The 16171-nt window shown below is 58.4% G+C and overlaps 1 protein-coding gene across 1 annotated transcript in view; it reads left to right on the forward strand.

Annotated features, from left to right (window-relative positions):
- The first annotated feature begins 38 nt into the window (after positions 1 to 38).
- CHUK (component of inhibitor of nuclear factor kappa B kinase complex) overlaps positions 39 to 16171 on the forward strand; it is a 41883-nt gene continuing 25750 nt past the window's right edge. Inside the window, exons 1-7 of the mRNA XM_054174736.1 lie at positions 39 to 226; positions 321 to 415; positions 3454 to 3568; positions 9114 to 9183; positions 12838 to 12926; positions 13614 to 13703; positions 14357 to 14481. Coding sequence (XP_054030711.1) covers positions 71 to 226; positions 321 to 415; positions 3454 to 3568; positions 9114 to 9183; positions 12838 to 12926; positions 13614 to 13703; positions 14357 to 14481 — 740 coding nt within the window. The 5' untranslated portion in view covers positions 39 to 70. The remainder of the gene's footprint in view (positions 227 to 320; positions 416 to 3453; positions 3569 to 9113; positions 9184 to 12837; positions 12927 to 13613; positions 13704 to 14356; positions 14482 to 16171) is intronic.

Raw genomic sequence — 16171 nt, forward strand, 5'->3', positions numbered from 1 at the left:
GGGGCGCGGGCGCTCCGTGACGCGGCAATAAAGGGCGGAGCGGGAGTCGGTGCCGAGCGGCTGCGGCGCGATGGAGCGGGGCGGCCCCGCCGGGCCCGGCGGCGCGGAGCGAGCCCCCGGCGGGGTGGCGCTGCGGGGGCAGCCGGCGGGGGGCTGCGGGCCGTGGGAGATGCGGGACCGCCTGGGCACCGGCGGCTTCGGCAACGTCTGCCTGTACCAGCACCAGGTGCGTTGGAGGCGGCGGGGCGGGGAGGGCGGCCGGGCCGGCGGCGGCGAGAGCTGGGCCGGAGCGGGGCGGCTGACGGCGCTGTGTCCCGCAGGACTCGGGCGCACGGGTGGCCATCAAGTCCTGCCGGCTGGAGCTCAGCGTCAAGAACAAGGATCGCTGGTGCCACGAGATCGACATCATGAAGAAGTGAGTGCGGACAGGCGCGGCCGGACCCCGCGGCCGCCACCGCCGGGCAGCCCGCCCCGGGGGTCCGATCCGGCCGGGCTCAGCGCAGGGGGGCAGCCAGCCCCGGGGGTCCGATCCGGCCGGGCTCAGCGCAGGGGGGCAGCCAGCCCCGGGGGTCCGATCCGGCCGGGCTCAGCGCAGGGGGGCAGCCCGCCCCGGGGGTCCGATCCGGCCGGGCTCAGGGCAGGGGGGCAGCCAGCCCCGGGGGTCCGATCCGGCCGGGCTCGGGGCAGGGGGGCAGCCAGCCCCCGCGGTCCGATCCGGCAGGGCTCAGGGCAGGGGGGCAGCCAGCCCCCGCGGTCTGATCCGGCCGGGCTCGGGGCAGGGGGGCAGCCAGCCCCGGGGGTCCGATCCGGCCGGGCTCAGCGCAGGGGGGCAGCCCGCCCCGGGGGTCCGATCCGGCCGGGCTCAGCGCAGGGGGGCAGCCAGCCCCGGGGGTCCGATCCGGCCGGGCTCGGGGCAGGGGGGCAGCCAGCCCCCGGGGTCCGATCCGGCCGGGCTCAGGGCAGGGGGGCAGCCAGCCCCGGGGGTCCGATCCGGCCGGGCTCAGCGCAGGGGGGCAGCCAGCCCCGGGGGTCCGATCCGGCCGGACTCAGGGCAGGGGGGCAGCCAGCCCCGGGGGTCCGATCCGGCCGGGCTCGGGGCAGGGGGGCAGCCAGCCCCGGGGGTCCGATCCGGCCGGGCTCAGGGCAGGGGGGCAGCCAGCCCCCGCGGTCCGATCCGGCCGGGCTCGGGGCAGGGGGGCAGCCAGCCCCCGCGGTCTGATCCGGCCGGGCTCGGGGCAGGGGGGCAGCCAGCCCCCGCGGTCTGATCCGGCCGGGCTCGGGGCAGGGGGGCAGCCAGCCCCCGCGGTCCGATCCAGCCGTGCCGAGATGCCAGGCCGTTGGGTGGTGAGCCCCTGAGGCAGGCAGGGTGAGCGTCTGTCTGTCCTCCCCTGGCTCCGGGTGCGAGTACTCGTGAGGTGCAGCGATCCATGCCTTGGCTCGGGGCCGCCCAAAGCGCCTGCCTTCTGAAACTGCCTCCACTGTCTGTCTCAGCCGAGTTTCCTCCAAGCTCACACCGTGGGGTGAGTTGGGTTTTAAGGAAGTGACATGAGAACTCCTGGGAGTTGCCACGCTCTGCACATCCTTGGGCTAGGGACTGCTTTTGCTGTCTGCCAGGCTCCCACATACACAGAATTATGTCTCCTAATGCCTTCTTGTGTGCTGCCCACCAGCTCTTTCTCCAGTGGGTCACTCTGAGGTAGCTGTCAACCAGAGCTGACCCAGGTGTGTCCCCATGAACACAAGTGGTGTCAGGGTCTCTCATCCCAAGAATCCCTTTTCCCTCCCAGGAAAGTCCCTGGAGCATGAAATGTGCTGGTGGGAGCCAGGACACTGCTCAGCTTTGTTCTCAGTTGTCACCTAGGACTGCAGGGCCTGCTGAATAGAGCTTTACTCAGCTCTTCCTTCTTGTTACCCACACCTGTTCTCTCTGTGCACTACTACTGGAGGAAACCACTTGTAGGCACCCTGAGTTAAGAATCACAGAGCTGGCAGGGCTGGAAAGGACCTCAAGGCTCAGGCAGTGCCAACCCCCTGCCATGGGCAGGGACACCTCACACTGCAGCAGCTTGCTCACAGCCACCTCCAGCCTGGCTGCAAACACCTCCAGGCAGGAGGCTTCCACCACCTCCCTGGGCAGCCTGGGCCAGGCTCTCACCACCCTCCTGGGGAGCAACTTCTTCCTCACAGCCAATCTCAAGCTCCCCACTTCTACTTTGGCTCCATCCCCCCAAGTCCTTTCCCTCCCTCACCCCCTCCAAAGTCCCTCCCCAGCTTGCTTGCAGCCCCCTGCAGCTCCTGGCAGGCCACCAGAAGCTCTCCTGGGAGCCTTCTCCTCTCCAGCCTGCACAAGCCCAACTCAGTCTGTCTTCATAGGAGAGTTTGTAAGTCAGGGCTTGGTCACCATCAGCCTCCTTATCCTTTTCACCACATTTGTTCTCCCACTGCAAGCAGTGGGCTGCACAGCTACAGCTGCCCTTGTGGTGGCCTCCAGGACTTTGGAATGTTTCCCCTGAAGTGATTTGTCTTTGCTTCCTTGTGGATGCACTATTTACTGCCAGGAGTGACATCTGTCAGAGACAGCCAGGAAGCAGCAGCTGGCATTCAGCTGGGGGCATGAATCCTTGCCCACATAGAGGGATTTAACCTGCCTGCTTCTGCCTCCCTGGTACAGTTGCAAAACAAGGGGCTAGGGGGAAAACATCCCCAGGTACAGAGCTTTGCCAGGAATGTGTAGGAATCTGGGCCTGGATCTCCATCATCAGAGTCCTGTACAGTGACTGTGAAATGCCTTTCCTGCTCCCCACTGGTTTGTGTCCTCCCCCAAGGTATGGATTGTATGCATTTGGGTACTGGTGGGTGCCAGCTGGAGGGTGTGATTCACAGCAAGGATACATTGGGGGCATATCTATTGGAGCTGGGACATGTGGTTGACCCATCTGGTGGGTAGGAGACAAGATGTCAGCTGTGCCTTGCATTCCCTCTGGCCTTTCCAGGCTGCTCTTCCCCTGAGCTCAGAGGCTGAGGGAGCTGGGGTTGCTTAGCCTGGAGAAGAGGAGGCTCAGGGGAGACCTCATTGCCATCTACAATGCCCTGAAGGGAGGTTGTAGCCAGGTGGGGGTTGGTCTCTTCTCCCAGGCCCCCAGCACCAGAACAAGAGGACACAGTCTCAAGCTGTGCCAGGGGAGGTGCAGGCTGGAGGTGAGGAAGAAATTCTTCCCAGACAGAGAGATTGGCCACTGGAATGTGCTGCCCAGGGAGGTGGTGGAGTCCCCATCCCTGGAGGTGTTCAGAACCAGCCTGGATGAGGCCCTTGGTGCCATGGTTTAGTTGGTGCTGGGGGATAGGTTGGGCTGGATGATCTCAAAGGTCCTTTTCCAACCTGGTTACTTCTGTCCTTCTGTCTCCTCCTTCTGAAGGAGGAGTCAGTTTTCAGGCAGCTTTCCCTGTGCTTAGGTTGAACCATCCCAATGTGGTGAGAGCCTGTGAGGTGCCCGAGGAGATGAACTTCCTGGTGAACGAGGTTCCCCTGCTGGCCATGGAGTACTGCTCAGGGGGGGACCTCCGAAAGGTAAGCTCTGCTCTGCCTTTGCAGCGGGCAGCACGAGGGCTGCTGCTGTTCCTGCTGCCCCTGTGCCTGGGGGGGCTGCCAAACCACTGCTGGGGCACACCTGTTCAGCTGCAGGGAGGGGAGTGTAAAGTGGGGGTGCAGGTTAAGGACTCAGGTGCTGAGCTGTAAACGAAGTTTTGCCGAGGGTTTGAGTCCTGGGGATGGACAGCCTCAGGGGCTGGACACAGAGCAATGCAAGGTAAGCTTTATCTCACAGAAACAATCAGGCTGGCAATGCCCCTCAGGGTCACCAAGTCCAACCACTGACCCTACCCTGCAAGGGTCACCCCTAACCCACAGCCCCAAGCACCACAGCCAAAGCACCCTGAAACACCTCCAGGCTTGGGGACTCCACCACCTCCCTGGGCAGCCTCTGCCAGGCTCTGACCACTCTTGCTGGGAAAAGCCTTTGCCTGGTGCCCAGTCTGAGCCTGCCCTGCTGCAGCCTGAGGCCATTGCCTCTTGTTCATCACCTGTGAGAAGAGAGCAGCAGCAACCTCTCCACCACCTCCTCTCAGGGAGCTGCAGAGAGCAGGGAGCTCTCCCCTCAGCCTCCTCTTCTCCACACTAACCATCCCCAGCTCCTTCAGCCTCTCCTCAGCAGATTTCTGCTGCAGGCCCTTCCCAGCTTCCTTGCCCTGCTCTGCCCTGGCTCCAGCACCTCCACCTCTCTCTTGTCTTGAGGAGCCCAACTCTGGGCACAGCACTGGAGCTGTGGCCTCAGCAGTGCCCAGCACAGGGGGACAGTGCCCTGCCTGCTCCTCCCTCCCCCTGAGTCCAGCTGGATAGCTGTGACCAGTGGAGTCCTCCAGGGGTCTGTGCTGTGTCTGGCTGTGCTGAACATCTTCATCAGTGACACTGATGAGGGGATAGACAGAGTCTGCTCACCAAGGTTGCTGATGATACCAAGCTGGGAGGCTTGGCTAAGACAGCAGAAGGCTGTGAGGCCATTCAGAGCTTTGGCCAGATTGAGAGCTGGGCAGAGAGGAACCTACTGAGGATCAGGAAGGATGAGAGCAGAGCCCTGCAGCTGGGCAGGAAGAATAACCTGCAGCAGCACAGGCTGGGAGGGGATCTGCTGGAGAGCAGCCCCAAGGAGAAGCACCTGGGAGTGCTGGGGGGCAGCAAGTTCTGCAGGGCACAGCAATGTGCCCTGGGGGCCAAGAAGGCCAAGGGGCTCCTGGGCTGCACTCAGCAGAGTGTGGCCAGCAGAGCCAGGGAGCTTCTCCTCCCCCTCTGCTCTGCCCTGCTGAGGACCCAGCTGCAATCTTGCAGCCAGCTCTGGGCTCCCCAGCTCAGGAGGGACAGGGATGTGCTGGGGAGAGGCCAAGGGAGGGCTGCAAGGATGCTGAAGGGCCTGGAGCACTGCTGCTGAGCAGAGGCTGAGAGCCCTGGGGCTGCTGAGTGTGGAGAGGAGAAGGCTGAGAGGGATCTGAGCAATGTCTCTCAAGAGCTGAGGGCTGGGGGTCAGGCAGGAAGGGCCAGGGCCAGGCTCTGCTCACTGTGCCCTGCCATAGGCCAAGGGGCAAGGGGTGGAAAGTGCAGGCCAGGAGGTTGCAGCTCAGCATGAGGAGGAACCTCTTGCCTGGGAGGCTCCCAGAGGCCTGGAGCAGGCTGCCCAGAGAGGTTGTGGAGTCTCCTTCTGTGGAGCCTTTGCAGCCCTGTCTGGCTGTGTTCCTGTGTGCCCTGTGCTGGGTTCTCTGCTCCTGCTCTGGCAGGGGGTAGGAGTCCATGATCTCCAGAGCTCCCTACCAACCCCTAGCATCCTCTGGACTCTTACATTTTGTACCTCAAGCTTGTTTCTTTCTCTGGGCTGCCTCTACTTAGCTTCTTGCTTCTCTTTTCTGCTGCTGACCTTGCATGCTGCCTGGCTGCCTTCTGTTTGGGTTTGCAAAGGAACAGCAGGCCTGAGGCTGGCTCTAATGCAGCCCTCTGGCCTTTGTGTCTGGAGGGGGAGGGAGAGAGTTCCAGGGGGCATTGTGCTCTTGTTGCACTGTAATCATATTCTAGTACTTTTTTCTTGCCTTGTGTACTTCCCTGTTTAGTTTCCCTCTGTAAATGTAGTTTCATTTGACTTCCAAACTTTGGCCCAAGTGTGGTAAACTTACTCCTTACACTTCCAGTCATTGTTGGGTGGTGCAGTTTCAGCCCACAGCAAGTGGGTGGAGGAGGGGGAAGGCAAGAAACCCACATGTGGGAAGTGAGGCTTGTGCTTGTTGAATGCAAGAGGCCAGCCATCCAAGGGCAGAGAGCTCTGTTACCCTGTAATGAAACTGCTTTAGCAGTTACACCACTTCCCCCAGCCTGGCTGCTCACACACAGTGTGTGCTCTGCTTGGCTGTGTCTCTTCAGCTCTCTGGGGTTGGATCTGGTTGTGATTCACTCTGCAGCCAGTGTTGAATTGCCTTCAGCTCGAGGAGAGATTGTTTTGGTACTGGATTGAGACCTCCAGGGCTTCAGAGGCTTTTCCTGTTTCCTGCTGCAAGTGGAACTCCCCTTCTGTAAAGCAGCAACACCCAAGAGGAAAGGAGCCTGTCAGGAGCTCCCCAAGCAGTGGCTGCATGGCCCAGTGGAGCTTGTGCTCCCTTTCCATGGCATCTGGATTTGGGAAGCAGCCCTCTGTCCCAGGGTGAAGCAGCAGATGTTGCTGCTGAGGAGTGGCCTCACCTGAGTGTGCAGGAAGCTCCTTCTCTTGATTCAGGGCTCTGGGAAGCAGCCCTCTGTCCCAGGGTGAAGCAGCAGCTCCTGCTGCTGAGGAGTGGCCTCACCTGAGTGTGCAGGAAGCTCCTTCTCTTGATTCAGGGCTCTGGGAAGCAGCCCTCTGTCCCAGGGTGAAGCAGCAGCTCCTGCTGCTGAGGAATGGCCTCACCTCAGTGTGCAGGAAGCTCCTCCTCTCGTGGCTGGTGTTGGACAGGTAGCACTGGAGGAGAGGAAGCACAGGCTGGATGCCATCCCTGCATGTCTGCAGTACCAGCTAGTGTGTGGGCAGCTTGCTGGGCCTCTTTTATGTGGTTGGGAGCCTCTGAAGAGAGGGAATGTGGAAGGGGCAGGGCTGGCAGGGAAGTGGGGGGTGTCTGAGAAGAGCCTTTGGGTGTGCAAGCATGTGTAGCTTGCCACGTTCTTGGGGGTGCTTGGGGTCTTGTTGCAGAAGTTCTGAGGCTGCTTGAAGGTAAATTTGGGACCCTGGCACTAGCTGCCCTGTGATGTTTGAGCACTTAATTTCTGCTGAGTCCTTAAGAGCTTGCACTGGTGTCAGGACAGTGGAGGGCAGTGAGACACTTCATGCCATCTGCTGGCTCCAGAGGGAGCAGAGGGGCAGAATCCCCTCCCTGGCCCTGCTGGCCACACTTCTCTTGCTGCAGCCCAGGCTCTGCTTGGCTCTCTGGGCTGCAAATGCTCCCTGCTGGCTCCTGCTGAGCTTCTCCTCCCCCAGCACCCCCAAGGCCTTTCCTGCAGGGCTGCTCTCCAGCCAGTCCCTGCCCAGCCTGGATTGGTGCCTGGGCTTGCCCTGAGCCAGCTGCAGGACCTTGCCCTTGCTCTTGTTGAGCCTCCTGAGGTTGTCCATATGGAAGCAGCAATGGCTTTGGGCCAGCTGGGCTCTTTGGCAGCTGTAAATGACTGCAGTGATCTCCTCTGTGGTCTAAACTGAAACCTGTGCTTCCTCCTTCTCAGCTGTTTTTCCCTGACCCATGTCAGAGTGCCAGGGGCTTAGCTGCACATCCTTCCCACCTTGCTTTTTGTCACCCAGGTTCTTTCCATCACTGGACAATCTGTTCCTCCAAGCAGCAGTTCTGTCTCAAAGCCTTTGGGGTGTTCCCAAATCCCATCAAGCCAAACTGCTGCAGAGGGAGAGCAAATAGATTCTGGAGCCTCAGGATCCCCACTGCCTGCCACCATTTGGCCCTCTTTGCTTCTGGATGGCTCTCCTGCTGTTGTGCTAACTTGCCAGCAGTCCATGCTTTCATTTCCACCCCCTCTGTGTGCAGTGAGGCTCAGTTCTGTTGGGAGTTGTTTTCCTCAGGTGCTTTTAACTCTCAAAGCCAATTCCCTCTGTAAGTGAGGGCTGTAGTTGGCCTCTGCTGTTCCTGTACCACAGAATCACCAAGGTTGGAAGAGACCTCAAAGATCATCAAGTCCAACCTGTCACCACAGACCTCATGGCTAGACCATGGCACCAAGTGCCACATCCAATCCCCTCTTGAACACCTCCAGGGATGGGAACTCCACCACCTCCCTGGGCAGCACATCCCAGTGGCTAACAACTCTCAGTGAAGAACTTTCTCCTCACCTCCAGCCTCAACCTCCTCTGGCACAGCTTGAGACTGTGTCCTCTTGTTCTGGTGCTGGGGGTCTGGGAGAAGAGACCAAGCCCCACCTGGCTACAACCTCCCTGCAGGGAGTTGGAGAGAGCAAGAAGGTCTCCCCTGAGCCTCCTCTTCTGCAGGCTAAGCAACCCCAGCTCCCTCAGCCTCTCCTCACAGGGCTGTGCTCAAGGCCTCTCCCCAGCCTTGTTGCCCTTCTCTGGACACCTTCAAGTCTCTCAATGTCCTTCCTAACCTGAGGGGCCCAGAACTGGACACAGGACTCAAGGTGTGGCCTAACCAATGCAGAGCCCAGGGGCACAATGACCTCCCTGCTCCTGCTGGCCACACTGTTCCTGATGCAGGCCAGGATGCCCTTGGCCTTCTTGGCCCCCTGGGCACACTGCTGGCTCCTGTTCAGCTGCTGTCCACCACCACCCCCAGGTCCCTCTCTGCCTGGCTGCTCTCAGCCACTCTGCCCCCAGCCTGTAGCTCTGCCTGGGGTTGCTGTGGCCAAAGTGCAGCTCCTGGCACTGGGACTTGTTGAATGCCATCCTGTTGGCCTCTGCCCATCTGTCCAGTGGGTCGAGGTCCCTCTGCAGAGCCCTTCTGGCCTCTAACTGACCAACATCTGCTCCCAGCTTGGTGTCAGCTGCAAACTTGCTGATGACTGACTCAATGCCCTCATCCAGATCATCAATGAAGATGTTAAAGAGGCTGGGGCCCAGCACTGATCCCTGGGGCACACCACTGGTGCCTGACTGCCAGCTGGCTGTGGCACCATTCACCACCACTCTCTGGGCTCAGCCTCCAGCCAGTTCCTAACCCAGCTCAGAGAGCTGCTGCCCAGGCCAGGGGCTGACAGCTTGGCCAGGAGGTTGCTGTGGGGGATGGTGGCAAAGGCCTTGCTGCAGTCCAGGCAGACCTCATCCACAGCCTGCCCCACATCCAGCAGGCAGTGCCCTGGGGATGGAAGGAGGTCAGGTTGGTCAGGCAGGACCTGCCCTTCCTAAATCCATGTTGGCTGGGCCTGAGCCCTTGGCCATCCTTCAGGTGCAGTTATTGCCCCCAGGATAATCTGCTCCATCACTCTCCCTGGCACTGAGGTCAGGCTGACTGTCTGTCAGCAGAGGATGGGAAGTGTTGCTCTTGGCCTGTTAAGCTTTGCAGCCTGGCTCTAAACATCTTGTTTTCCTTTGTTGTAGTTGCTAAACAAGCCAGAAAACTGCTGTGGACTTAAGGAAAGCCAAATCCTTTATCTGCTTAGTGACATTGGTAAGCAGTCCAGCACCTTTCTTTGTGGTTTGGGTTCTTGGGGGATTTTTGGTGGCTGCTTTTGATTCTGTTTCAGGACATTTGGCCTTATCTTGGTTTCCTTCCCCCCCCCCCCCCCCCCCCCCCCCCCCCCCCAGCTGACCCTGAAAGAGGGCACTAAGCAGGAGAGGCTGTTAAAAGAAACCAGGCCTCTCCTTCAGAGGAAGCACTTGTTATCCTCTCTGAGCCCACAGACAAGCTGTGTCTGTGGAATGGGGCTGGGAAAGCTGTGTGTAGTGGTCAGCTGCAGGTTGATTGTGACCCTGACACTTTGGTTGTGGTTGTGGGTTTCCATTCAAACCCCATTTCTGCTCCTGGCTCTGGGGGGACACTTTCTGCTTGATCAGCTTGCCCACAGCCACCTCCAGCCTGGCTGCAAATACCTCCAGGCAGGAGGCTTCCACCACCTCCCTGGGCAACCTGGGCCAGGCTCTCACCACCCTCCTGGCCAACAACTTCTTCCTCACAGCCAATCTCAAGCTCCCCACTTCTACTTTGGCTCCAGCCCCCCCAGTCCTATCCCTCCCTCACCCTCTCCAAAGTCCCTCCCCAGCTTGCTTGCAGCCCCCTGCAGCTCCTGGCAGGCCACCAGAAGCTCTCCTGGGAGCCTTCTCCTCTCCAGCCTGCACAACCCCAACTCCCTCAGGCTGTCCTCATAGCAGAGCAGCTCCAGCCCTCTGCTCCTCCTACTGGCCCTTCTCTTTGTCCTGTGGCAGGCAGTTGCTGGATGATCTTTTATTTAGCAGCCAGTGTTGTTACCTGTGTGGGCAAGTGGTGAATTTTTCCCTTCCCACAGGCAGGATTTGCCTCATTTCTGTCTTGTTAGGGGCTCCCCAGGCCCCTCAAGGCCGTTGAAGTATGGGCTGTAGTGAGAAGGCAGAGTGCAGCTCTTTGCCTGCTCCCTAGGCGTGTGCTCCCATTCCTTCCTCTCTTGCAGCCACTCCCAGGCCTGGGTGAGGAGCAGGCTCTGGAAGCCAGCCTGGCTAAAGCCTGATTGCTTGGTTTATTGTTTTCTTAGTAGTCTCCGGCTCTGTTCATCTCCCAGGATTTTACTCATCCTGTGGTGCCATAAATGGTTGTGCCACCGTGGAAGTTACACCTGGGTAGGGGTAGTTTGGGAACCTGGGTTCCTTTTGGCCACAGCCCCCACATAGGTTGGCTTAAAGTGACAGGAGTGAGGCTGCTGTGAGCTTTCCCTTCCCTAATAGAACAGAATAGAAGAGAATAGAATAGACCAGGTTGGAAGAGACCTTCAAGATCATGGTGTCCAACCCCTCAACCAATCCAACACCACCTAAACAACTAACCCATGGCACCAAGCACCCCATCAAGTCTCCTCCTGAACACCTCCAGGGATGGGGACTCCACCACCTCCCTGGGCAGCACATTCCCATGGGCAATCACTCTCTCTGTGTAGAACTTCCTCCTGACCTCCAGCCTAAACCTCCCCTGGTGCAGCCTGAGACTGTGTCCTCTTGTTCTGGTGCTGGCTGCCTGGGAGAAGAGACCAACCCCCACCTGGCTACAACCTCCCTTCAGGGAGTTGGAGAGAGCAATAAGGTCACCCCTGAGCCTCCTTTTCTCCAGGCTAAGCAACCCCAGCTTCCTCAGCCTCTCCTCACAGGGCTGTGTTCCAAGCCCCTCCTCAGCTTTGTTGCTCTTCTCTGGACACCTTCCAGCAAGTCAACCTCCTTCCTAAACTGAGGGGCCCAGAACTGGACACAGGACTCAAGGTGTGGCCTAACCAGTGCAGTGTACAGGGGCAGAATGACCTCCCTGCTCCTGCTGGCCACACTGTTCCTGATGCAGGCCAGGATGCCATTGGCCCTCTTAGCTGCCTGGGCATACTGCAGGCTCATGTTCAGCCGACCATCAACCAGCACCCCCAGGTCCCTCTCTGCCTGGCTGCTCTCAGCCACTCTGACCCCAGCCTGTAGCTCTGCCTGGGGTTGCTGTGGCCAATGTGCAGCACCTGGCACTTGGATGTGTTCAATCTCCTGCCCTTGGCCTCTGCCCATCTGCCCAGCCTGTCCAGGTCCCTCTGCAGAGCCTCTCTACCCTCCAGCAGATCAACTCCTGCCCCCAGCTTGGTGTCAGCTGCAAATCTACTGCTGATGGACTCAATGCCCTCATCCAGATCATCAGTGAAGATGTTAAAGGGTATGGGGCTCAGCACTGATCCCTGGGGCACACCACTCAGCAGAGGGGAAGCCTTGAGCCTTGAAGTTCAGCATTGCTCATACTGACCAAGGCATTGGTGGTGCCACCTTGCTCAGCTGCTTCTTGCAGTACCACAGTATCACCAAGGTTGGAAGAGACCTCAAAGATCATCAAGTCCAACCTGCAACCACAGACCTCATGACTAAACCATGGCTCCAAGTGCCACGTCCAATCCCCTCTTGAACCCCTCCAGGGATGGTGACTCCTCCACCTCCCTGGGCAGCACATTCCAGAGGCTGCCTGGGAGTCAGTTTTTAGCTCCAGCTGCACTTCTGCTTCATAGCTGTGGGAGGGTCCCCTCCCTGTTGGGGTGGTTGGTGCTGTGGTCCTTCAGCAGTGGTGGAAGTTTACTGGAAGCTCTGTAAGCCACTGTGTGGCAGTAGGTTGGTGTCAAATGAATTTCATCAACAACTTGCATGATGTGCTCACATATATCCTTGAATCAGAGCTTGTACTTAGAAAGGGCCTCCAAAGCTCATCCACTCCAGCCCCCTGCACTCAGCAGGGACATCCTCCACTGGATCAGGTTGCCCAGAGCCCTGGCCAGCCTCCCCTGGAAGATCTCCAGGCATGGAGCCTCAACCACCTCTCTGGGCAGCCTGCTGCAGTGGGTTTTGTTGTCTGGTGTTAACTTACCAAGGCTTTAGGCTGGAGGATGTTCAGAGCTGCTTCAAGCTGCCTGCACACTTCTGGGAGCTCCTTTGGCTGGCTGTGTGCTGTGGTTTGGAATCCTGCAGCTTGAGAAGGATTCAGCTGACTTTGCTCTCACTCTACAGGCAAGAGATGTGACCTGCAGTTATGCTGCTGGGCTGGGCTCTACAAACAGCTGGGTCAGTCTTGGCATGGATCTGAGTCTCTCTGTAGGCTTTAATGGTGCTGAAGCCTCTTAGTGGTGCTTTGAAATGGAGACTGCTCAGTGCCATCCTCCCAAGTCAGGGATGTCAGCTTTCTGTCAGGTGTCTTTAACCAATGTGAGTTTCATAGAATGGTTTCAGTGGGAAGGGAGCTCCAGAGCTCACCCAGTCCAAGCCCTCTGCACTCAGCAGGGACATCCTCCACTGGATCAGGTTGCCCAGGGCCCTGTCCAGCCTCACCTGGAATATCTCCAGGGCTGGAGCCTCAACCACCTCCCTGGGCAACCTGTTCCACTCCCCTCATGGTAAAGAGCTTCCTCCTAGCCTCCAGCCTAGACCTACTCTTAACGCATTCCCCAGAGAGCTCTGCAGAGTTACCCCCAGACTGTTTCAAACCCAAGCAGGACAGCAGCAGGGATTTGAGTGCCACCAATCTTTCCTTTCCTATGCAAAGGCTGCTTCCCTTTCATGGTGAGTGAGGCACCTCTCTTACCCCTCTGGAGCTGTGCCTCTCCCATTAAATCAAATGCTTGTCCTGCAGGGTCTGGTATCCAGTATCTGCATGAGAACAGGATCATACACAGAGACTTGAAACCTGAGAACATTGTCCTTCAGGATGAAGGTGGGAAGGTAAGCCAGGGGGCCCCCTCTCAGTGCTGCTCCTACTGCTGTACTCCTTTAGAGACAAAGGTGCTTGTCTGAGAGAAAGCAGCTTTGTGGCATCAGCCTGGGCCCAAAAAACTTAGCTGTGGATCTACTGGAAGCTGACACCCTCTTGAAGCCACCAGTCCTGGTTATTGCTGCTGCTTAAATCCTTGCCATGCAAACCAGCCTTTTGAGTTTTGGCTTCCACTCAAAGAGCTCTGCCTGCAGCAGCTGTGAGGTGGTGGCCATGTCCTGGTGGTGGTGGTGGAGAGAGCTGCATGGTAGCATCAGGCTGGTTCAGAGAGAGTCAGCCTCACAGGGTGCTCAGGGGACAGTTGTTTTCCCTGTTGTTAACACTTGAAGCCAATAGCTTTGAATTCCCAGCTTGAAAGCTGGCCCCTCTGTTGGGCCAAGCTGAAGCTGGCAAGCTGCTTGAAATACAGTCAAGGCTCTGAGGCAGGTGGCCAAGGCCAGCTCCTGTGGTGAGCCCTAATGCTGTGTCACATGTCAGAGCTTCACCAGGGAGCTGCTCTAGAGTCCCCATGCTGCCTTTCAGCTTCTCCAGTGTGTGCTGTGGCTGTGTTCTGTGCATACCTGGGGGGTTGTTTTGTGGTGGGTTGGTTTCCCCCCCCCCCCCACCTCCTCTGCTGAGCTTGTTCAAACTCTCCACAGGTTGTTCACAAAATCATAGACCTGGGCTATGCAAAGGATCTTGATCAAGGAAGCTTATGCACTTCATTTGTGGGAACCCTGCAGTACTTGGTGAGAGTTCTTTTGCCTTCCTGCATGCAGGGACCTCTGGTTTGTTCTGTTCTGTTCTGTTCAGGGGGTGTGGTGCTGCCACACTGCAGAGAATCACAGGGGGGTGTGTGGCAGAAGGAACACACAGAGGCTCCCTGTCCAGCCTCCTGCCTGCAGCAGAGCTGTCACCAGCACCAGCTCAGAGCACTTGGCCCAGCCAAGGCCTGAAACCTGGAGGAGTGGAGGTTCTGCAGCTCCCTGTCCCAGAGGTGTTCCCTCCCCAGGGCAGGAAGCGTTTCCCATGTCCAACTTGGACCCCCCCAGGTGGTGACCTGGCTTCTTGCCCCACAGCACTGTATCACCTGTTGCTTCCAAGATGAGTTTGGCCCTCTCCATGCCCTCCATCCCTTCCTGTGCCACAGCTGGGGGCTGTTCTCAGCCTCTCCACAGCTAGGCCAGACAAGCCCAGCTCCCTCCCATCTGCCTGTGAGCTGGGGGCTCCAGGCCCTGACCCACCAGGCAGTCTGAGAGGGGCTCCAGCAGGGTCCCCATGCCAGGCTGGAACTGGGGGCTCTGCCTGGAGTCAGTTGTGTCTCTGCAGAAGTGCAAGGCAACAGATGACCTGAAAGAAGCATTTGGAAAGTGTCTGCTTTGTTTTGCTGATGGCTTTTTAGGCTCCAGAGCTCTTTGAGAACAAATCCTACTCGGTGACTGTGGATTATTGGAGCTTTGGGACGATGGTGTTTGAGTGCATTGCAGGATTTAGACCTTTCCTGCACAACCTGCAGCCCTTCACCTGGTAAGACATTGCCTGCAGGCAGGAAGAGGGCCAGCTCCTGCTGTTGTGAGGTGACATGAAGCAGAGGGAGGCTTTTTCTTCCTAGGTGCTGGGGCTGTGCATGAGTCACTGCTAATTCAGTGGTGCCAGGGACACTTTGGCTATTTGTTCATGTTGTGTGGTAGCCTCTGCTCAGAAGAATTCTTCCCCAAGTAGAGCTTGAATTAAAAAAGCCTAGAAAGCAACCTCTGTGTTGGTGTCAGGAAAGTGTAACAGGGAGGAGAGTGATGCAGTCCTTTAGAATCAGAGCCTGAGGATTTCATGAGGAAAGAGGCCAAGCCTAAGCCAGGCAGGTCACAGCATGGAGGCACAGAGAGCTGGCTGTGCACACCACTGGCAGCAGTCAGGAGAAGGTTGGAGAGCTCTGATAGCCTTCAGTGAGTTTCTGCTGAAGCATTCAGACCTCCTGCACACAGCTCTGTCCCCAGGTGCTTTTCTTCCACCCATTAAGTGTAACTCACTCACTAGGCAAAGTGTTGCTTCACATCAGGCTACCTCAGAAGCTCTGCAAGACTGCAGGCCCTCTGCAGGTCTGCCTGAGAGAGAGCAAAACACTTCCACAGAAGGGCTTGGGAGACTCTGCCTGCTCACACAGACTGCCAGAGCTGGCAGGGCTGGAAGGGAGCTCAAGGCTCAGCCAGTGCCAACCCCCTGCCATGGGCAGGGACACCTCACACTGCAGCAGGTTGCTCACAGCCACCTCCAGCCTGGCTGCAAACACCTCCAGGCAGGAGGCTTCCACCACCTCCCTGGGCAACCTGGGCCAGGCTCTCACCACCCTCCTGGCCAACAACTTCTTCCTCACAGCCAATCTCAAGCTCCCCACTTCTCCTTTTGCTCCATCCCCCCCAGTCCTGTCCCTCCCTCACCCCCTCCCAAGTCCCTCCCCAGCTTGCTTGCAGCCCCCTGCAGCTCCTGGCAGGCCACCAGAAGCTCTCCTGGGAGCTTTCTCCTCTCCAGCCTGCACAAGCCCAACTCTCTCAGGCTGTCTCCAGAGCAGAGCAGCTCCTTCCTCCTCCTGGCCCTTCTCTGGACCCCTTCCAGCCCCTTGTGTGTGAGATGAGATTTCTTTGGCAGTGACACCCAGCCTTTCTGTGTGACAGAGCTTTTTTTGTGTGTCTAGTAAATAGTTATGTGTTTGTAAGTAAATATAGAGAAGTGATGACAAAGAGACTTCAGCCTGCATGGGGAATCAGAGATTTGTTTAGGTTGGAGGTTTGTGCTGTGTGGGCTACAAGAAAGGGCAGGAGTATGCTGGGTTGGATCTCTGCTGCTCACAGCTTGATGCACAGTTTGGCCACAGCAACCCCAGGCAGTGCTGCAGGCTGGGGTCAGAGTGGCTGAGAGCAGCCAGGCAGAGGGGGACCTGGGGGTACTGGTGGACAGCAGCTGAACAGGAGCCAGCAGTGTGCCCAGGGGGTCAAGAAGGCCAAGGGCATCCTGGCCTGCAGCAGGAAGAGTGTGGCCAGCAGGAGCAGGGAAGTCCTTGTGCCCTGTGCTCAGCACTGCTTAGGCCACACCTTGAGTCCTGTGTCCAGCTCTGGGCTCCTCAGGTTAGGAAAGAGGTTGAGCTGCTGGAAGGTGTCCAGAGAAGGGCAACAGAGCTGGGGAGGGGTCTGGAGCACAGCCCTGTGAGGAGAGGCTGAGGGAG

The sequence above is a fragment of the Dryobates pubescens genome, chromosome 30, assembly GCF_014839835.1.
Source record: "Dryobates pubescens isolate bDryPub1 chromosome 30, bDryPub1.pri, whole genome shotgun sequence".
Taxonomy (NCBI): Eukaryota; Metazoa; Chordata; class Aves; order Piciformes; family Picidae; genus Dryobates; species Dryobates pubescens.